The sequence below is a fragment of the Aquarana catesbeiana genome, linkage group LG06 (assembly GCF_042186555.1).
Source record: "Aquarana catesbeiana isolate 2022-GZ linkage group LG06, ASM4218655v1, whole genome shotgun sequence".
Taxonomy (NCBI): Eukaryota; Metazoa; Chordata; class Amphibia; order Anura; family Ranidae; genus Aquarana; species Aquarana catesbeiana.
Window position 1 is genome coordinate 394,855,824 of NC_133329.1, and position 22,868 is coordinate 394,878,691.

Here is a 22,868-nt window from a genome sequence, read left to right on the forward strand (position 1 = left end):
TGTTTTGGTTTGATTTCATGGTTTCTGACACACTCCCTCCATCGCCATAGAAAGGGGATGGATCCCTTTGTTGCCATGGCAACCATGCAGTAACTGATCCTTATGTCAGCATGGCTTGTTGGGTATCATCAGTGCATATGGAATGAATGACTTCTATGAAGTAGGACTTGGGAAACAACAAGAGAGCATAAACCAATCTGATTACAGTGAGATAAAAAAAATGATAAAAACACTTCAAGTACAACAATGCCTCTTCCCTTACCCATCTGATAGGAAGTAGTACTGCCAAGTGTTAGGGATATCCTCAGAGTAAATAGTTCTCTCTATACCGTAAACTTCCACCGTGTCTTTCCCAATATCCTGAGGACGGGATCCAAGATCACTCTGGAAGATACAGAATAAAACATAAATTGAGCACGGCACAGAATACTGAGTTATAATCACGTTCTGTGATGAGGCCTAAAAGTGGTTGTAAACCTCAGACATAAAATATGAACAAAGCATATCCCTCTATAGCAGTGGTTCTCAACTCCTGTCCCCAGGACCCAGCAAAAGGCCAGGTTTACAAGATAATTGAAATACATCACAGGTGATATAATTTGCTGCTCAGTGATTGCAGTATTCTAGTTTGCATCTCCCCAAGGTAATACTTAAAATCTGGCCTGTTGGTGGGTCCTGAAGACTGGAGTTGAGAACCCCTGCTCTATAGTGTGTGCTTGTCTCAGTCCAGAGCTCTAAGTGTCATTTCTGTCTGCTGCTTCCTTCCTATCAGCATGAATCACTTCTGACAAGTTTTCCTGAGACCAAGAGAAAAAAAAGGTAGAAAGGGGCAATGGTGGGGAAAAAAAAAAGGACGGGAGCTCCTCACCTCCTTGCCAGTCCCAAGCCAGTGATATAAATTAGAACCGATGCACTGTATTGTACAAAGGTGTGCAATAAGCAAATTATGTAGCAAATTCTGAAGAGGGTCTCAGTTTACAGATTTTTAAAAGCGGGTAGATAAGGGAGTTTTTTTGGCAGAAGAGACTGCCACGAAAACACCCAACCTGCTGGCAGATTTTTTCTTAAAGGGGAAAGTAAACCCAAAAACCAGACCTGAGCTTTTTGTCTATGCAGAGAAAAGCAACAGGTTCACTTTAACCACTTCAGCCCCGGAAGGATTCACCCACTTCATGACCAGGCCATTTTTTGTGACACGGCACTGAGTCGCTTTAACTGACAATTGCACGGTCGTGCGACGTTGCACCCAAACAAAATTCTCCATCCTTTCCCCCCCCCACAAATAGAGCTTTCTTTTCGTTGTATTTGATCACCTCTGCAGGTTTTATTTTTTGCGATATAAACAAAAAAAGAGCGACAATTTTGAAAAAAAAAAACAATATTTTTTACTTTCTGTTATAATAAATATCCCCAAAAAAATATAAAAAAAAATTTCTTCCTCAGTTTAGGTCGATATATATTCTTCTACATATTTTTGGTAAAAAAAAAAAAATCACAATAGGCGTATATTGATTGGTTTGCGCGAAAGTTATTGCGTCTACAAACTAAGGGATAGATTTATGGACATGTATTTTTTTTCTATTGGTAATGGCGGCAATCTTCGATCTTTAGCAGGACTGCAACATTGCGGCGGACAAATCTGACCCCAAATTACACTTTTTGGGGACCAGTGACATTATTACATTGCTATAAAAATGCACTGGTCAATGTAAAAATGATACTGGCAGGGAAGGGGTCAACACTAGGGCGTGATCAAGGGGTTAAGTGTGTTCCCTGGGTGTGTTCTAACTGTAGGGCTGCCAGGGAAATGACAGAGATCACTTTTCCCAATCACTGTCAGAACGGGACATCGAGTCCGCTGGACCTGCGGCCCCAATCTCACACGCACGGTTCACGCAGGAGGGCCGACCTGCCGCAGTATTAAGTGGAAGTAAACCCTCCTATTGTTTTCAGCCAAGGAAGCTGCCATCTTGGCCTCTGTCTAATCTTCAACTGCCATGATGCTGCACATGTGATCAGTTATGACACCAGCCATTGGATGGTTTGACAGTTTGGTTGAGAGCACAATCAATGTGACAGTTACATTCCCGACATGTGCCAGGAATGTAACATTTTTTTTTTTAAATCAGTAAAATTGGAGGTATAGGAATAAAAATGTCAATTAGTAGAAAATGTCTGACACTGTGGTGCTGGTAAGGTTGCTTTCATTTGTGGGCTGGAAATTCACAATCTGTAAAATAGGAAGGGAAGAAAGCGCCAAACCAGCAAATACTCACCTGAGCCCGTTCCCTCCCTCGGCGGAGACGCGCTTTACCTCTCTGCCCGGGGTTCTCAGGTCTTGATTGGACAGATTGATAGCAGCGCAGCTCCACCTGCTGTCAATCAAATCCAATGATGCGGGCGCCGGGGGGCGGGGCCGAGTCTGGCATTCTGTGTCTATGGACGCAAATGCTGGACTCGGGAGCGTGCCCGCACGGTAACCCCTCCGGGAGATCGCTTCTCCCAGGGGGTTTACCAATGCGAGGAGGAGCTGCGAGCATCCTGTCTTCTGGGGGGGACCCCAGAAGATGAGGATTGGGGCCACACTGTGCAAAACGAACTGTAAAGTGGAGGTATGTATGATATGTTTGTTATTTAAAAAAAAAAAAAAAGAAAAACAAAGGTTTACAATCACTTTAAGGTGAAAAAACCTTCTGTGCTGCAGCAGCGCCCCCGAGCCCCCATTATACTTACCTGAGCCCCGTAATTCCCACCAGCTCCGGCCGGTGTCTCGTGTCCTGATTGGATAGATTGATAGCAGAGTAGCCATTGGCTCCCGCTCCTGTCAATCAAATCCAATGACTCGGGGGGGTGGAGCCGAGTTCTGCTGTCTATGTCTACGGACGCAGCAGCAGGACACGGGAGCGTGCCTGCGCAGGTGAGAAACGCTCTCCGACGGGACACTTGAGAAGAGTAGGAGCCAAGAGCGCCGCGGAGGGACCCCAGAAGAGGAGGATTGGGGCCATTGTGTGCATAACCAAATGCACAGCGGAGGAAAGTATGACATGTTTGTTATTTATAAAAAAAAAAAAAACGAACCTTTACAACCACTTTAATAAATTGTGCTACACTATGCTGGTTTGGAGCTTTCTTCCCTTCTTACTTCTGCTTTAACACCCACATTTCCAGCAGCACATGCTCAGCTTTGCTTTTCTTGCTGGTGCGCCGATCAGCCTAGGAGCAAACAAAATAGTCTGATACTCCCTCATATGGAGGATCATGGGACTTACTTCCCTTCCTCTTATGTGGCAGAGCTGACTCAGCACTTTCCCATGTGGGGCAGGCAAACCCCTTAGCCCCGTGTAAGCTCCGAGCCATTCGAAGGTTCCCTTCCTAGCTACCCGCTCTACGAGGTATTCATCTGTAGTGCACAGTTATGCCTGAAACATGTTTTTAATGTCTCTTTGGTTGTGTTATATTATACATCTGTCACCCTATTACTCACATAAGAAGAAATACACAAGTTCATCTCAGCGTCGAAGGCCAGGAAGTCCAAGTTTTGCTTATTCTTCATTCTCACCAGAAGCCGCATTATCAGCAAGTTTGATGCTTCGGAAATAAATCCGCCCAGCGAGCTCAGGTCATGTGATGATGTTTCTTGCTGCATTTGCTACAAAGAGACAACAGCAATTTATATACTAGGCATGAATCTTATCACACGCATTAAAAAGAAGTTGTAAGTTTAATTATTTCATGTACCGTATATACTCAAGTATAAGCCGACCCGAATATAAGCCGAGGCACTTTACCACAAAAAAATGGGGAAACTTATTGACTTGAGCCTAGGGTGAGAAATGCAGCAGCTACTGGTAAACAATGTCCACCTGCAGCCTCACTGTGCCCATTTGCAGCCACACTGTGCCCACCTGTATCATCAGTGCCCATCTGCAGCCTCACTGTGCCCATCTGCAGCCTCACTGTGCCCACCTGTATCATCAGTGCCCATCTGCAGCCTCACTGTGCCCACCTGTATCATCAGTGCCCATCTGCAGCCTCACTGTGCCCATCTGCAGCCTCACTGTACCCATTTGCAGCCTCGTTATGCCCATTTGCAGCCCCACTGTGCCCACCTGTATCATCAGTGCCCATCTGCAGCCTCACTGTGCCCATCTGCAGCCTCACTGTGCCCATTTGCAGCCTCACTGTGCCCATTTGCAGCCTCACTGTGCCCATCTGCAGCCTCACTGTGCCCATTTGCAGCCTCACTGTGCCCATTTGCAGCCTCACTGTGCCCATCTGCAGTCTCACTGTGCCCACCTGTATCATCAGTGCCCATCTGCAGCCTCACTGTGCCCATCTGCAGCCTCACTGTGCCCATTTGCAGCCTCACTGTGCCCATCTGCAGCCTCACTGTGCCCACCTGTATCATCAGTGCCCATCTGCAGCCTCACTGTGCCCATCTGCAGCCTCACTGTACCCATTTGCAGCCTTGCTATGCCCATTTGCAGCCTCACTGTGCCCACCTGTATCATCAGTGCCCATCTGCAGCCTCACTGTGCCCATCTGCAGCCTCACTGTGCCCATTTGCAGCCTCACTGTGCCCATTTGCAGCCTCACTGTGCCCATCTGCAGTCTCACTGTGCCCACCTGTATCATCAGTGCCCATCTGCAGCCTCACTGTGCCAATCTGCAGCCTCACTGTGCCCATTTGCAGCCTCGCTGTGCCCACCTGTATCATCAGTGCCCATCTGCAGCCTCACTGTGCCCATTTGCAGCCTCGCTGTGCCCACCTGTATCATCAGTGCCCATCTGCAGCCTCACTGTGCCCATTTGCAGCCTCACTGTGCCCATCTGCAGCCTCAGTGTGCCCACCTGTATCATCAGTGCCCATCTGCAGCCTCAGTGTGCCCACCTGTATCATCAGTGCCCATCTGCAGCCTCACTGTGCGCCTCTGCAGCCTCACTGTGCCCACCTGTATCATCAGTGCCCATCTGCAGCCTCACTGTGCCCATTTGCAGCCTCACTGTGCCCATCTGCAGCATCACTGTGCCCATCTGCAGCCTCACCTTTGATTACAGGCAGCGGGTGTCTCCCGCTGTGTCATGCAACTGCAGTCTGTTCGGCTGCCGTCCACTGTAACAAAGCCCCGCCTCCTCCTCGTCCAGAAACTGATTCAGTTTCCCAGCATTGTATCAGTGTTCAGTGTTCCGTCTATCATGGACGAGGAGGAGGCGGGGCTTTGTTACAGCGGACGGCCGCTGAACAGACTGCAGTTGCATGACACAGCCGAACAGTTAAGACTGCATGACACAGCGGGAGACCCTCACTCGTGTATAAGCCGAGGAGGGGCTTTTTCAGCATAAAAAATGTGCTGAAAAAGTTGGCTTATACTCGAGTATATATGGTATTCAAAAATTGGTATATCTAACACTTCATGCATTCCAACAAGAAGGAAGATAATTAATCTACCTGTTTTTAGAGTGTAGGAGGAAGCTACATATAGCTCCCTTGTCACCTCCTCCCATGCTCGCCTCCAGGGTTTCTCCAGAGCTTCCCATCCTTTGGAACTCCCTACCCCAATCTGTCTGACTGTCCCCTAATCTATCCATCTTTAGGCGATCCATGAAAACCCTTCTCTTCAAAGAAGCCTATCCTGCTTCTAACTAACACTGTTTTACTTCCTCCATCAGCTCATCCCCACAGCTATTAACTTTTGTATCAATTGACCTTCCTTTTAGATTGTAAGCTCTAACGAGCGGGGCCTTCTGATTCCTCTTGTACCAAATTGTAATGTAACTGTAATGTCTGCCCTCATGTTGTAAAGCGCTGCACAAACTGTTGGTGCTATATAAAACCTGTATAATAATAATAATAACCCAAATCAAATAATGACAGGGAGCGAAGTGGAATATTAGAAAATTTGAATCCAAAAGTTTTCTTAAACGATACATTTAGGCTCAGTTCACACTGGTGCGATGCAAGAAGCCCTGCGAATCCACTGCGGGTTCCCTCATCGCACCCGACTCAGTTCACACTGCCATATGCGAACCGCTGGGAGTGTGAATAGAAAAGTAATGACACCCCCCAAATCGGTTCGCATATCTGTGCGACCTGTCAATTCGGACAGGAATCGGATCGCATGGGTGTGAACACCCATGCGATCCGATTCTGGCGCAAACCAAAAAAAGGACCTGTGTGAGTTTGGTCTGAAAGCGATGCAAATTCAGCCATACAATCTCTATGGCTAGGTTCGCATCGCACAGACATCGCATGCGATTTGCACTGTAGAGCGGTGCGAATCACATCCGATGTCGGACATCGAACCAGTGTGAACCGAGCCTTAAACCTGAGGAAGGGTGGGCATGCCTGAAACTGTTGTTCCTTTTTATTAGTTCACTGTGTTATGTAAGAAAATTTTTGGATGCAAATTCTCTTCTATTGCACTTCACTCCCAGTCCTATTTTTGATTTGGATTGCATAGCAGGCAGTGGCTAAAGCTCGGCACACCAGCTGATGCGATTTCTATTCTATATGACATGCAGCTCCCTGTTTGCATATACTATATATATATATATATATATACACACACACACAAATACATATATATATATATATACATATATATATATATATCTTGTATGCTGATATTGTCAGCAACTCAGAATAGGCCTGCAACTAACGATTATTTTCATAATCGATTAGTTGGCCGATTATTGTTTCGATTAATCGATTAATCGGTTAATAACCTTAAAGAGAAGTGTGATGTATAATTTAGTTAATATGTAAAGTTTAAAAAAAGGCAATTTATTCCTAAATATCTTTATACGCAGGGGTAAATATAAATAACCAACTATTTGGTTAGGGAGTAAAATCTTTAATCCTCTCTGAGAATAACAGACAGAAGAGATATACTCTATATACTATTAGAGGTTGAATCTGGTAAATATCATCAGACTCAGATCAAATTTTTTTATTTAAAGGAAAAAAAATTCTAGATTGTTTTGCATATTTTCAAACAGAACTGTAATATTACATGCTTTTCTGCAGCTTCTCTATTGAAGTAAATTAAACCAAAAAAGCACCCTTTCCAAATACACAGCAGCTGAAAAAAGCATAGATGTGAACGTTAACTGTAGTGCATTTCTGCAAAAAGCACCAAAAAATACATGGGTGGAAACCAGGCCTAAGACATTTAGTAACATAATGGAGTTAAAAAAAAAAAAAAAAAATAGCCCTTTGTTTTTTTACTGTGCAACATTGAAAGTAATATTTACAGTAGAGATTTTTTGCTCTTTTTGTACTATATAGGGCTGATTTTAGCTTTTTTAACCCCATTATGTTACTGGCCGATTAATCGATTATGAAAATAGTAATCGATTAATTTCATAATTGATTAGTTGTCTCGGCCCTAGCTCAGAATCTCAGCACTGCAAGGAGACATAATTAATAAGTCATATTGTTACCCATAGATTCACTGATACAAACGGGAGTCAGCAATAGGCAGAAACGGATCCGTACATCCAAACTAAATTTTAAAGGAGGAGTCCCTTCTGATATGTGAATCCAGGACTCCAGTGCTGCATGGCTGAGGATATTGTTGCTATAATATTTCTAATAACTCACCTGACCCTCTATAATGACTCTGTTGATCACTAGCTTGTCTCCTTGTCTCTTCACGTGAGTTTTCTTGTCGAGAGAATGCGATTTAAGCTGAAAGATGATTAAAAGATGTTTATCAGAGTTTCAGAATGGCTTACAACCTTATTAAATAGCATTGTTAGATATAAGGGGTATTTATGTAGCACCCTCCTAGTTTAGGATGCTAGGCAAAATTTAGCTTTATGCCTGTTCTGTAATCAGAGTGATCATTTGCTTTGGTCTGTTTGTGGTTTCACGGGCTAGGAGTTTGATTGTTTCCCCCTGCCTCTGGGAGAAGCTTCCAGAGCTTGGGGTGGGAAATTCAAATGACTGGCCTGAATATTTACTATGCCCAGGCCAATCCCTGGAGAGGTGTGCCCAGAAGGTGGTATGGGAGGGTGGTAAATAGGCTGAAGCCTGGAGCAGACTGTCTTTTTCCCTGTGAGTTTCAGGGGGCCGCTTGCCCCTGAGGCATCCCTGGACTGACTGCCGAGCCTCTCTATCAAGGGATCAAGCCTGTGGAGGTGTTTGCTTTGAGACTTTACTATTCTCCAAACCTATCCTGGAACTATCTCATGGTCCACAGCCCTGGGCCAGAAGACTGTACTGCAATCTATCTCATGATCTCCAGCTGTGGGAGATAGACTGTGCTACTTCTACTGAGAGAAGAATGTCCAATGTTAACTGTGCTTAAATGTTTTGAAATACCCCATACCTCACTATCCCTCTCCGGTTAAACTTCTTCAAGCAATAAAACTGAAAAAGGCATCCCCCTCGACTGTTTAACCACTTCAATACCGGGCAATTTCACCCCTTCCTGCCCAGGCCAATTTTCAGCTTTCAGCCCTGTCACATTTTGAATGATAATTGGGCGGTGATGCAACACTGTATCCATGTTACATTTTTATAATTTTTTGGGGAAAAATAGAGCTTTCTTTTGGTGGTATTTAATCACCACTGGGGTTTTTATTTTTTTGCTAAACAATTGAAAAAAGATGGGAAATTTAGAAAAAAATAAATAAATTGTTTCTGTTATAAAATTTAGCAAATAAGTAATATTTCTCCTTCACTGATGTGCACTGATGAGGCAGCACTGATGTGCACTGATGAGGCGGCACTGATGTGGTGGCACTGATGTGCACTGATGAGGCGGCACTGATGAGCACTGATGAGGCAGCACTGATGTGCACTCATGAGGCGGCACTGATGAGGTGGCACTGATGTGGCGGCACTGATGTGCACTGATGAGGCGGCACTGATGAGGCGGCAATGATGTGCACTGATGAGGCGGCACTGATGAGCACTGATGAGGCAGCACTGATGTGCACTGATGAGGCGGCACTGATTAGCACTGATGAGGCGGCACCGATGTGCACTGATGAGGCGGCACTGATGAGCACTGATGAGGCGACACTGATGTGCACTGATGAGGCAGCACTGATGAGGTGGCACTGATGCGCACTGATGAGGCGGCACTGATGGGCACCACTAGGCAGCACTGATCAGTGCCCTGATTATCACTGTAAACATGCCCTGTCAGAATTGCCGGTTACCAGCTCTCCTTTTCTCACACTGTGACAGCATGTGGGGAAGGGGATGCCAAAAACTGGTGTTTACATGTGATCAGCTGTGATTGGACACAGCTGATCACATGATGTAGGGTGCACTGTGATTGGCTCTTTACCTCAAGCTGTGATCAACTGTGCCCAAAGGATGTGCACCCCTGGGGGGGGTGTGTGGTTCTGGGAGGACGTCCATGGGCTCCCTCCCAGAACTGGATTAAAGTGGCTGTACACCCTGTACAACCACTTTTACCTACAGGTAAGCCTATATTAAGGCTTACCTGTAGTTGCTGCAAATATCTACTAAACCTCCACGATTTAGGAGATTTTTACAATAAAGTCGAGCGCCGATAACTACGGTGCATGCGCCAATGTCATTGGCGCATGCGCACCTTAAAAAGGGCACATCCTGCAGTTTCTAATAGGGGTCATACCGTGACTGGCGGCTCCCGCGCATGCGCGGGAGTGACGACACGCGCACCCCGGCCAGTCACAGCGCGGGAGTTCGCGGCCCCGGAAGGAAGAGGGGTGAAGATGGACGCTCCCTACTCGTGGGGACAACAGTGACATCGCAGGCTTTGGTTTCAGGTAAATGACACATAATGGGCTACTGTGCGATGCCTCTGTTCAACTTTTTTACATGGTGGACTGATGGTAGTTTACACAAAAATGATAAGGATGTTTGTGCTTTATTACAGTTCACAAGAAGTGGCAAGAACCAAGGCATTTCTGGCAGGATCAATAAAAACAGCAGAGAGAGGGCGCCTGGGTCAGTGTGATAGTAAAAGCAAGTAACACTTTATTCAGATACACTTACATAAAAGACATTTTGCAAGCTGCACACAGGGTGGATGTGGATCACCAATCAAGCAGTCAGCGTCTCCAGCTCTCGAGACGCTGCTGGTTATATACCTCCATATAGCAAGTCTGAGCTTATCCCCACAGCGGTCTTCTCATCCCTTGTGACAGCTGACTTCTTGATTGGTGATCCACATCCACCCTGTGTGCAGCTTGCAAGATACTTTTATGTAAGTGTATCTGAATAAAGTTTTAAGCCTCGTACACACGATCGAATTGTTGGCCAACAAAACCATGGAATTTTGTCTGAAGGGCGTTGGCCCAAACTTGTCTTGCATACACACGGCCACAAAATTGTTGGCCAACAATTACAAATGTAGTGACGTACTACGTGTTTTTTCAGCTCTTTAGCGCCACCCTTTGGGCTCCTTCTGCTAATTTCATGTTAGTAGAAGTTTGGTGAGTGTTGAATCGCGCTTTTCATTTCGTGCTTTTCACTTCGTCTCTGAACGGCCGTTCGTCAACCAGCCATGTTGCAGAATCGGAGGAGATAACGTGTTATTTATTATTGGCCTTGGAGTTATGGCTTTGACATTATTTTTTTGGTTGAATAATAATCATTTGATTTGGTATATTTTCTATATTTTTGGATGCATAGAATGCACTTTTTGGTTAAGTTCTATTGGCAGATATCATATCTAATTTTATTTGTTTTTTTTTAATGCACAATAAATACATTGTGTAGAATAATACTTGGCTATGTGTTTTACTTCAAATAACAGTTTGGGAGTCGGCAGTTACATTTTATAAAATACAATGTAAAATTGACAAGGGACACCAACATAGTTGTATCTTTGATCTTAAAAACGATGGGATAATGGTGTTGTGGTAACTTGCACCAAATAAAAATTAAAAAAAAGCATAATAATATTATTCTTGATATCACTAGAAAAAAAATGCCTTTTAAACTTCGTTTGCAATAACTCCATCAGTATCACCAGCAAAGCAGCTTCATTATTATCCCATTAAAGAAGAAGAGAATTGTGCGCTGCATTTGGAGATTTCATAATTTGCCGCATCACGAATGTTAATTCTCCATTACGAACTCTAGTTTACAAGACCGACCGCTTCTGGCCCGTCCTTGCTTCCGAGCATGCGTGTTTGTACTTTGGACTTTTGTCCGACGGACTTGTGTACACACGCTCGGAAAATTTAAAAACCTGCCAGCAAACATTTGTTGGCGGAAAGTCCGACAACAGTTGTCCGATGGAACGTACACACGGTCGGATTTTCCGCCAACAGCCTGACATCGAACAATTCCCGCCGGAAAGTCCGATCGTGTGTACGGGGCTTTAGCCTGCCTATCCCCAGCCCTCCCCTTTTATTCATTGGATTTCAGTTTTTTCATTAATGGAGACTCAGCATCACTTGTGGGCATTACCTAGGGCGGTTTGCATGCAAATACAGCCTGACTAGGAACGCCCACTCCTCCAGACTGACATCTACCTATCAAGGTATTTTGATATTTGCATAACTCCTCCCTGGAGCCCGCCCACTGAGGGCTCTTGGGAGGAGTAGTGAGGCCGGGTGCTGTGATGTTTTTGTACAGCATTCTGCTGGCCCCTCCCACCAGCCATAATCTGCCTGCATTGTATAGGAAAGTCTAAATAGGGTTTGTAATGAAAAAAAGAAAGATTTTATTTAAAAATGACAGCAGGGTGATGACGCAGGACCACGAGAAGGCAACATTTTAGCAGATTGAATTTCAGCTTTAAGGCAGCCTATTTATCTTGAATAATCTGCCAACGTGCGAAACGTAAACAGGAACCTTTTTTTTTTTTTTGAATCTGCACGTTGTGGTACACTGCAATGCACAAGCCTTGAGGTTCATATACAAGTTATTTTGGGGTGCCATTCCAAATGAAGGGTTCTGCAGCATGCCACAGATAACTCATTACTGCTAAGCATTGTTGTGAAGTCAGACTTAAAGGATAACTAAGAACAAAAATAATGTAATATATTGCAGGTTACCAGTCCTTAGTTGTGGTGCCAGCTTTAGTTTTCTTTTTCTTTTTTTTTAAAGGGGTTATAAACCCTTGAGGTTTAATACATGCCGTACAATGGGTGTACCACCCTGCCTCCATTTTTTGCCCCTTTGCTTCACTGCGCCCAGGGCAACTGTGTCTCCTGTCCACCCCTTGTCCCAGCCCTGCACCTTAAAGCGGAGATCCAGCTGCAAAAATTTTTTTTTTTTAAAGTCAGCAGCTACAAATACTGCAGCTGCTGACAAAAGTTATCCCCGCACTAGTTTAGGTCTCACCAGGTGTAAAGCTGATCTTGCTCTCCAGAGATGAGAGGTTCCAGGTGCTGGCTCATGCTAGTAGAGACTATGTGCATACGAGAAGATCTGGACAGCCGCACTCCAGGAAGTAATAATCCAAGTTTCGTTATTTTAAAATCAGGAACACATCAGATACAGGACATCATAGACAGAGTGTACAGATCATAGGCTAACGCGTTTCACACTTGTCCAAGTGCTTACTCATGAGTAAGCACTTGGACAAGTGTGAAACGCGTTAGCCTATGATCTGTACACTCTGTCTATGATGTCCTGTATCTGATGTGTTCCTGATTTTAAAATAAAGAAACTTGGATTATTACTTCCTGGAGTGCGGCTGTCCAGATCTTCTCGTTTGCACATATACTGCAGCTGCTGACTTTAAATAAGGACACTTACCTGTCCAGGGAGCCCGTGATGTCGCCCCCCTGAGGCCGATCCGTCCATCGGAACGGGTACAGGCGCCGCCATACCAACTAAAGGAAACTGGCGGCTGCACTGCCTTTTTCTTACTGCACATGCGCTAGTTGCGCGGCGCTTCCTGAATGGCCCCGTCATTTTCTGGGACACGCTAAGGTCCCAGAAGGCAGCGGGGGAGGAGAGCACGGGGCCGTAAGGATGCTGGGGTGGAAGTATACAAGATACTTCATAAAAGGGAAGTAAGGAGAAAAAAAAAATATAACTAAAATGGAGTGGTGAAGGGGTTGTCATTCCTTTAAGATAAAAAGAAAAGGGGGGAGTGCACAGGATAAAAGCCACGTCCGTAGAAATTGAGTAAATAAAAAATGTGATAGTATTTCCCGCCGACCGAACGCACATATGCGTCCTCGGCTTTCCGGGGTTATACCGGGATGATGCCCGCAGCTGCAGGCATCATCCCGGTACCGTTGTTTTCAGCGGGCGATCGGCTACCCGACTATAACAACCGATGCGGCTAAAAGCTGCTCGGCTGTTATACCGGAGGAGCGGGAGGGGACATCCCCCCCCTCCCGCCGCCTCCCGCCGCTGTTACCGGGCCTCCCATGCGATCGGGAGGCCCGGTGTCCATTCGGGAATCTCCGGCGGCTGGGGGCGGGCTGGAACGAAGCTGCGAGCGGCTTCGTTCCAGCCTTCTAATTGTAAACGCGGAAGCGACGTCATGACGTCACTTCCCGTTTACTCGGCTGCCAATGGCGCCGAATTTAAAAAAGTACACAGTATTCAGAATCGCCGTTTTCGGCGATCTGAATACTTTGAAGTGTAAAGGAGGGATGGGGGGTCTTTTAGACCCCCCATCCCTCCATAAAGAGTACCTGTCACCATCTATTACTGTCACAAGGGATGTTTACATTGCTTGTGACAGCAATAAAAGTAAAAAAAAAAAATAAATTTTTAAACACAATTTATAAAAGTACAAAAATAAATAAAATAAATAAATAAATAATAAAAAAAAATTTTTAAAGCGCCCCCGTCCCCGCGAGCTCGCGCAGCGAAGAAAACGCATATGGAAGTCTCGCCTGCATATGTAAACGGTGTTCAAACCACACATGTGAGGTATCGCCGCGATCGTCAGAGCGAGAGCAATAATTCTAGCCCTAGACCTCCTCTGTAGCTCAAACCTGGTAACCGTAAAAATTTTTTAAAGCGTCGCCTATGGAAATTCATAGGTACCGTAGTTCGTCGCCATTCCACGAGTGCGTGCAATTATAAAGGGTGACATGTTTGGTATCTATTTACTCGGCGTAACATCATCTTTCACATTATACAAAAAAATTGGGGTAACTTTACTGTTTGGATTTTTTAAAATTCATGAAAGTGTCACTTTTCCAAAAATTTGTGTTTAAAACACCGCTGCACAAATACCGTGTGATAAAAAATATTGCAACAATCGCCATTTTATTCTCTAGACTCTCTTCTAAAAAAATATATATAATGTTTGGGGGTTCTAAGTAATTTTCTAGCAAAAAATATGGATTTTAACTTGTAAACACCAAATTTCAAAAATAGGCTTAGTCATGAAAGGGTTAATTAATACCAAAAAAGCAGACTTTTTAGGCTGAGATACAATGGAGAAGAGACATACTATAAACAATCAAATTTATTGAGATTAACAAAACATAGAATAATCAAAAGTAGATAAAATCAAGCATATATGCATCTAAGATGTAGTGCGTCATACAAGGGCTCACTGCACTACATCTTAGATGCATATATGCTTGATTTTATCTACTTTTGATTATTCTATGTTTTGTTAATCTCAATAAATTTGATTGTTTATAGTATGTCTCTTCTCCATTGTATCTCAGCCTAAAAAGTCCGCTTTTTTGGTATTAATTAATACTATCACATTTTTACTCCTTTAAGACAAAGTTGTAAAAGTGGGTGGAGCTCCACTTTAACATGCACGTGGTAATGCATTGCAATGCACCAGTAAAAGTGTGAAGAGGCATAAAATCCTGTAACTATCGGTTAAAAGAAAAAGGCCTTACCTTCACATACTCATGAAGATGCTGTTCTAAGGTTTCCAGCTTCGGTGTAATATAAGCTGCAACAAAACCAAGTAAAATCAGTCAACCAAAAAATCTCAAGCAGCATTACACAGATATCCTAAGGAGAGTCACCGCCACACTACAGCAGCCAAGAGGCAGCACGCTGTACAGATTATTGATAGAAAAAGATCTGGACATTAGATCAGCTTCACAAGTGCTGGGGTCATTGCAAAATGATGGTGCCACCCTCCCCCCCAATTGATTTTCCATAATACAAAACAGTTTTGCTGTCAAAGTGTCCTTTGTGGCACTTCCATAGTGGAAGTCTAAGGACCTCTGTGTTCTAGCATTATGAAGTCTTCTGTTGCCATTCTGGATGTGCCACAGAGAATGACAACTGCCACTCTCTGTAGATTGGCATGCATTCCTGGGATCGCCATTATGTTGTGCTGGGCCGGGCACATGAGTTTTGGTTGGACAGTAAAGTGGAGAATATAATCCCTGCTCAGCCATGGAAAGGACAGGCAGTGAGGTGTTGGGTTACTCTGTCTTTCAGATATGTATTTTATGTAATTGTTAATTAACATGCAGTATAGGTCCACTTGACATACACTATATTAGCAAAAGTATTGTGACGCCTGCCTTTACATGCACATGAACGTTAATGGCATCCCAGTCTTAGTCCGTAGGGTTCAATATTGAGTTGGCCCACCCTTTGCAGCTATAACAGCTTCAACTCTTCTGGGAAGGCCGTCCACAAGGTTTAGGAGTGTGTCTATGGGAATGTTTGACCATTCTTCCAGAAGCGCATTTGTTGGACGAGAAGGGCTGGCTTGCAGTCTTCATTCTAATTCATCCCAAACGTGTTCTATCGGGTTGAGGTCAGGACTCTGTGCAGGCCAGTCAAGTTCCTCCACCCCAAACTTGCTCATCCATGTCTTTATGGACCTTGCTTTGTGCACTGGTGCGCAGTCATGTTGGAACAGGAAGGGGCCATCCCCCAAACTGTTCCCACAAAGTTGGGAGCATGAAATTGTCCAAAATGTATTGGTATGCTGACGCCTTAAAGCGGACCTTCAGTCATTTTTTCAACTTTCCATCTATTAAATCTTCTGCCCTTGATGTTGTTTTAACTTTAGATAGTAAAACATTTTTTTTTCTGCCAGTAAATATCTTATACAACCCACTTCCTGTTCCTTGTCTGATCATTAGCCTAGGCTTATGATATAATGCACAGCTCTCTCTCACTCTTGTGAGAGTTTGCCAGGAAGGGAGGGGGGATGAATCCTAAAAGGGCCAATGAGAGCTGCAGGGCTGCACAGCTGGAGGTGCAGGAGGCTTGAGAGGGGGGGGGCGGCACGGAGGCGCAGGGGTCTCAGGGGCCTCAGGGGCACACGGAGGCGCAGAAAGGGGGCTCGGGGGGCACACGGAGGCAAAGGGTTCTGGGGGGGGGGGGGGGTGACGAGACATGGAGGCGCAGGGGTCTGGGGGAAACACACAAATACACAAGTGTCTCAGGGGGACACAGAGGCATAGGAGTCTCATTGGACACAGAGGCACAGCTGTCTCAGGAGACACAGAGGCACAGGAGTCTCATTGGACACAGAGGCACAGCTGTCTCAGGAGACACAAAGGCACAGGAGTCTCAGGGGGACACAGAGGCACAAGAGTCTAAGGGGACACAGAAGAACTGGAGCCTCAGGGGGACAAAGAGGCACAGGAGTCTCAGGGGGACACAAGGGTTTCAGGGGGACACAGAGACACAAGAGTCTCAGGGGACACAGAGGCACAGGAGTCTCAGGAGGACACAGAGGCGCAAGAGTCTCAGGGGGACACAGAACAGAAGTCTCAGGGGGACACAGAGGCACAAGAGTCTCAGGGGGACACAGAAGAACAGGAGTCTCAGGGGGACACAGAGGCACAGCGGTCTCAGGGGGACACAGAGGCACAAGAGTCTCAGGGGGACACAGAAGAACAGGAGTCTCAGGGGGACACAGAAGAACAGGAGTCTCAGGGGGACACAGAAGAACAGGAGTCTCAGGGGGACACAGAAGAACAGGAGTCTCAGGAGGACACAGAAGAACAGGAGTCTCAGGGGGACACAGAAGAACAGGAGTCTCATTGGTCAAAGAGACGCAGGGGCTCAGAGAACACAGAAAAATGGGAGTCCCAGAGGAAACTGAAGAACAGGAGCCTCAGGGAACACAGAATAACGGGACTCTTAGGGACACAGAAGCACAGGAGTCTCTGGGGTCAAAGAGGATACATATACAGTCCATTCTGGAGGAACAGGGGGGCTAACCATAGCAATGCATTGCTTGAGCGCCGATCGGCACATCCCCTAGTCTTTGAGGGACACTCCAGAAGATACCTGGGAGTGTTGGCAGTGGTAGGGAGACCCAGCACTAAATCCCAGGAATTGTGAGTACACTATGACTGTGGGGCTTAGAAATACAGTCAGAAGAAGTCAATTGGCTTAGGAGGGCAGCAGCAGGTAACGTGAACTTGTGAATGGACTTATAAATGTCCTAAACTAGTCTCAAATCCAAGCAGAATGCACCTGAAAGCTCAATATATTTACTTGTCTATACAAGCCAATCAGGAAATAGCAGGAATTTGGTGTTCAATTTTCAGCAGGACATTTACTATTAAAATGTAGTACAGGGTCACTCTAAATTAAAGAGGTTTCTGCAGAATTTGCTATTCAGATCATTTATACAAAGTGGTCACATCCCCTTTTAAAATGAGAAATAAAATGCAGTTCGGTTAGCCTTCCCTTGTAGCTCCATGTCGGGACACATCTCTGCATTATTTTTAGTTCCAAGAGTTCCATTGTGACCAGCAACCCAAATCTGAACAGCACACTCAAGATTAAGACATGCTAATTACAGTTCACATGACCAGTGCTGCTTTCACAGCTAGAGATAAAGACATACTGACCGACTATGGAGGTCCCACATGGCACACCATCAATGGTGCCGTGACTGCTGGCATGAACCAGAAAACATTTTTCCTCCTCTTCTCCTTCCTGTTCATAGTAGGCAGGTTGGACGCTGACAGTGAAATCTCCGACCTCCGTTCCTGAATCTGACACTGTCTGTAAAGACTCCGGAAAGAGACAAAGATCCAGATCACTGGGCCCTGGAAGGAGAGAATGGATAGGGTGCTCAAAGTGACAGAAAAGACAAAAGAGCAAATGCTAGGATTATAAAGGTAATGGGTAAAGTGACAGGTTCTCTTGAAATCCCCCCAGCCACTAATACCTATGCTGTAGTCCCCCACCAATCGGTTTCTTTGTATGGGCATTGGGTCTAATCCCTGTGTAAGCTCCAAGCTAATCAGTGTCAGAGCCTACGCTGGGCTAATGACCTGCTTCCACTCCTTGTGACAGTGTTTGGGCCTGGTGGTTGGCCGTTTAGGTCCTTGCACAACGTCCTGGGAGGAGGGGGGACGTCACATGCTTCAGCATAATTGGAAGTACAGTACGGGGTATTTCCAAGTACTATGACTGATAAATAGAATGCCAGAGGTGTATGGCAGAGGTGAGTATAAGTAGGGAAGAGGGCTTTCAAGAGATCTTCTCAAGTGAGCTGTCTGTCTGCCATAAAAACCGGACAGAGCCCTTTCTTATTATTTCCAAAACTGGACAAAAGGTTGTGATTGGTCTGACATAAAACGCTACTGGTGTCCACAAGATGGGGTGAAGACTTACCTATTCTGGATAAAAACTCCAGAGCCTCAGTGTTGGCTCTCTGGTCCTTCAGAGGTTCCCGAGTCTCCACTATTGTTGGGAAAGTTGTTTCCATGTTCACGATGAGCCTGAAAAACAATCACCCATTACCTGCCAATAATTAAAACAAAGATTCAGGATCACTTTTCTCCCGAGTCTGTAAATCTATGCTTGTTAGACTCCATAATATTTCCGAGAATGGTGAAAAGTCAAATATCCACAGATTAGAGGCAATACCAGACAACAACTGGAACCAATCAGTGTTCATAAGCTAACACTGCAGTGGCTCTAAAATCACACATTTTGTTTGTGTCTAAAACCAAAACATATTTTTCAAGTTTTGGGTAGAGCATGGAAGGGTTAGAACCCTTGTCAGTTTTTTTGCTGTCTGCATCCTCTCTCCAGAGATTCATCCTCTCTGTTCTTCTTAATGATTATGGTCAGCAAAGGTGGAGAACTTAGATCACCTGAATAAATGATAAATGGTTGTAAAGACCTCCAAAAACTTTTCTCAGCCAGAATTCCCCCAGAGATGGTTAGGGGTTCCTTGACCAGTGGCAGATTGAGCTTTAACACAGGTGGAAGCTTACAAAGTTCCAGGGCTGACTTCACTTGGTGGCATGGGATCAGTGGAGCCTCTCCTGTAATGACTGAGGTTAGTAACTATTGATTGCATTTATCTTATTAGCTTTCTGTAGTGGGGCCAACCATTTCCACAGGCTACCAATATAAGGAGGTCTTACACCAACCAGAATGTAAGGGGGTCCTTCTGCACTCACCACCAATGTAAGGGGTCCTTCTCCACTGATCACCAATGTAAGGGGCCCTTCTCCACTAACTAACAATATAAGAGATCACTTATCTACTGACTACCAATGCAAGAGACCTACACCAACCACAATACAAGGGTCCTTCTCTGTAGACCACCAATGCAACTAGGCCCTACACCAATCACATTGTAAAGGGGTCCTTCTGAATTCATCACCAATGTAGGGGATCCTTCTCCATTGATCACCAATGTAAGGGGACCTTTCTTCACTGACTAACAATGTAAGGGGCCCTTCTCCACTAACTAACAATATAAGAGATCACTGATCTACTGACTATCAATGCAGGAGACCTACACCAACCACAATGCAAGGGTCCTTCTCCTCTGACCACCAATGCAAGGAGGCCCTACATCAATCATAATGTAAAAGGGTCCTTCTGCACTCATCACCAATGTAAGGGGGCCCTTCTCCACTGACTACCAATGTAAGGGGGGCATTCTCCTTTGACCACCAATGTAAGGGAGCTCTTCTTCACTGATTACCAATGTAAGGGGGCCCTTCTCCATTTACCACCAATGTAATGGAGCCCTACACCAATCACAATGTAAGGGGTCCTTCTCCACTGATCACCAATGTAAGGGGGCCTTCTCCACTGATCACCAATGTAACGTGGCCTTTCTCCACTGACCACCAATGTAAGGGGGCCTTTCTCCACTGATCACCAATGTTAAGGAGTCCTTCTTCACTGGTCACCAATATAAGAGAGCTCTTCTCCACTTACTACCGATGTAAAGAGGACCTACACCAATCACAATGTAAGAGGTCCTTTTCCACTGGTCACCAATATAAGAAGACCCTTCTCCAATGACTACGAATGTAATGGGGCTGCACTGACCAACTATGTCGGAGGGGGGGGGGGGCTTCACCACTGACCACCAGTAGAAAAAGAGCCTTCTCTGATGACCATCATTGGAAGTGAGTCCCTTTTCAAATGACCACCAATAAAAGTGCCTGCTTCACCACTGACCATTACCCCTTTCCTGCCAACCCTGGCATCCTTGCTAAAGTTCTCAACTCTCCTTAATGGGTGGGAAGGATCGGCGATGACTGCAAGAATTTAAAAAAAAAAAAATTGGGAAGGATCGGTGATCACGTGACTATTATGATTGGCTGTCACAGTGGTCACATGATCAGAAGCCGGTCCTGCTGGCTACCAATGTTTACCCAGGACCGAGAGCCGTTTTCGGAAACTCTCAGCACATAAATACTGCGTGCCCAGCGACGCATATGTTTGGTGCGCCGCAGGCGTTAATTCCCATCTTTTTGCCCGCGCACATTATGGGTTACTGGGATATCAAGGGGTAATATAAGCGGGGCCCTTCTCTTCTGACCACCAATGTAAGGGACCCCTACATTTTTTACTTTTTTTCTAGCAAATATTACAAATTGTTTACTTTTAATTTCACAATTATGACTGAAAATCATGTAATTATATCCCACAGGCGGTGCTACAAATATAATTGTCAAACACTCCGGGCACAACACTTCCATTTTATATCTGTAGATCAGGAGATCATCATTTTAGGGGTCTCTATGACACCTGACATGATTGAAGATTCTCTCCTATTACAAAAATTTAAAAAATAAGATCATACAACCTGCATGAACCCCTTCATCACACCTGTGTACTGATGTCTCCATGTGGGAGCCATTTTACCAGGGCCCATTCCCATAGACACCTATGGATAGGGTCTCCAAGAAAATGGCGGACGCCGAACGATCAAGCAGCAAAGTTGCAGACAATGCAAACTCAGTGTCCACTTAGTTCTGCTAGATCTGTGTCAGCAACAATAATAGAACAGAAAAGCTATTTCTTTTGTCAATACGGCAGCTGCACATACAGTCCTGTATATAGCGGTAAGCTTATCCTCCGTACCTGAGTTCTATGGCCGCCCTGCAGTCACACGGATCCCGGGAGCGGAGGACGGAACCTGCACAGTCCGGGCCGCGTCTCTTCCAAGGCAACAGATGGTAACCATAGCAACTAGAGCCAGCGGAGTTTCTGTGCTCCTGTACAACAGCGACATCTTGTGGCCAGAAATGTGTACTGCAGGCTGCTTTATTAACAGGTGCTGATAAAAATATTTCTTACTTTCTACTATAAAACATATCCAATAAAAAAAAAAAATGCACAAAAAAAAAAAAAATCACATTCATTCATCAATTTAAGCCAATATGTATTCTACTACATGTTTTGGCTAAAAAAAAAATTCTAATAAGTGTATATTGATTGGTTTGCGCTAAAGGTATATCATCTACAAACTATGGCATATATTTATGGAATTTTAATTTATTTATTAATAGTAATGGCAGCGATCGATTTTTAGAGGGACTACGACATTGAGGTGGACAAATCTGACACTTTTTGGGGACCAGTGACACCAATACAGTGATCAGTGCTAAAACAAAAAATGCACTGTCACTGTACTAATGACACTAGCAGGGAAGGGGTTAACATCAGGGCCGATCAAAGGGTTAGGTGTGTCCCTAAGGAGTGCTTTCTAACTGTTTGGGGGTGGGGTGGGGGGGTGTTTTGACTGGGGGAAGACAGAGATCCGTGGTCCTGCTTAGCAGAAACACAAGATCTCCATCTTCCCCTCTGGCAGAACGGCAGTCTTCCTTGTTTCAATAGGCAGACCGCCGTTCTGCCTCTCCTCAGAACGATCGATGGGTCCACTGCTGATTGGCTCCCGCTGTGTCCAATCACAGCAGGAGTGGGTCGTCAGCGGCTCGCGCCCCAGACCCAGTGCAAGAAATCACGTACAGGTTTTCGTGATTCCGCGCAGGAGGAGCCGCCCTGCCGCAGAATATCGGTATGGGCCGGTCCATAAGAGGTTAATGCATCCTGCAACTCATTATAGTGCTCTGCGGTGAGATAAAATGCCGCCTGCCTCATTTCTGTCAATGCCTTGACCAGCATTGCTCAATGCATACGGTGTGAGCAAGTATGGCTCATGCATCCTTTGCCATTGTGGCAATGAATTTTTTAATGCAGTGATGCAATGTGCTGACACTGTATTCCAAATCACACCCCAGCACAGCTTATGACGGATGTGTATGGTACTGCCAAAAAAAAAAAAAAAAAATGGTGCATGAACCATTTTTTTTTTTGGCAACGCACAACCGTTGCAATTGCTTGGGGTGCCATTTAGATGGAAGGACACTGCTTTGCACCAGTGCTGGGACAAGGTCATCCCTAGACTATTGGCGTTTCGGGGATGCATCCCCTTCCTCAGAGCTCAAGACACTTGGTGTTGGTGTCCTAATAAATGCAATAGGCACTTTATAGCCCCACCCCCCCATTAATGTCATATATATTAAACTTATCTGGCTGTCCCGATTATCTATAGATGGCCCGCATATTCTTTGTGGATTTGTAAATGTGAATCTTTTTTTAGAAGTAGAGTTTGTGAGTATTCTATTGGCTATTTGTTATTTTTTTTTCTTTTATAATAAATCCTGGAAAGATAGAGAGCCAAACGGCTCTAAATCGGACTGCAAAAATTGGAATAACACTCCTAAGG

At 45.0% G+C, this 22,868-nt stretch overlaps 1 protein-coding gene across 1 annotated transcript in view; it reads right to left on the reverse strand.

Annotated features, from left to right (window-relative positions):
* CATIP (ciliogenesis associated TTC17 interacting protein) overlaps nt 1-21,373 on the reverse strand; it is a 52,552-nt gene extending 31,179 nt beyond the window's left edge. Inside the window, exons 1-7 of the mRNA XM_073634992.1 lie at nt 21,221-21,373; nt 18,497-18,603; nt 17,725-17,925; nt 14,785-14,840; nt 7,604-7,690; nt 3,485-3,649; nt 263-384 (exon numbers count right to left, since the gene is read on the reverse strand). Of these exons, the coding sequence (XP_073491093.1) occupies nt 263-384; nt 3,485-3,649; nt 7,604-7,690; nt 14,785-14,840; nt 17,725-17,925; nt 18,497-18,590 (725 nt within the window). The 5' untranslated portion in view covers nt 18,591-18,603; nt 21,221-21,373. The remainder of the gene's footprint in view (nt 1-262; nt 385-3,484; nt 3,650-7,603; nt 7,691-14,784; nt 14,841-17,724; nt 17,926-18,496; nt 18,604-21,220) is intronic.
* Nucleotides 21,374-22,868: the final 1,495 nt, after the last annotated feature.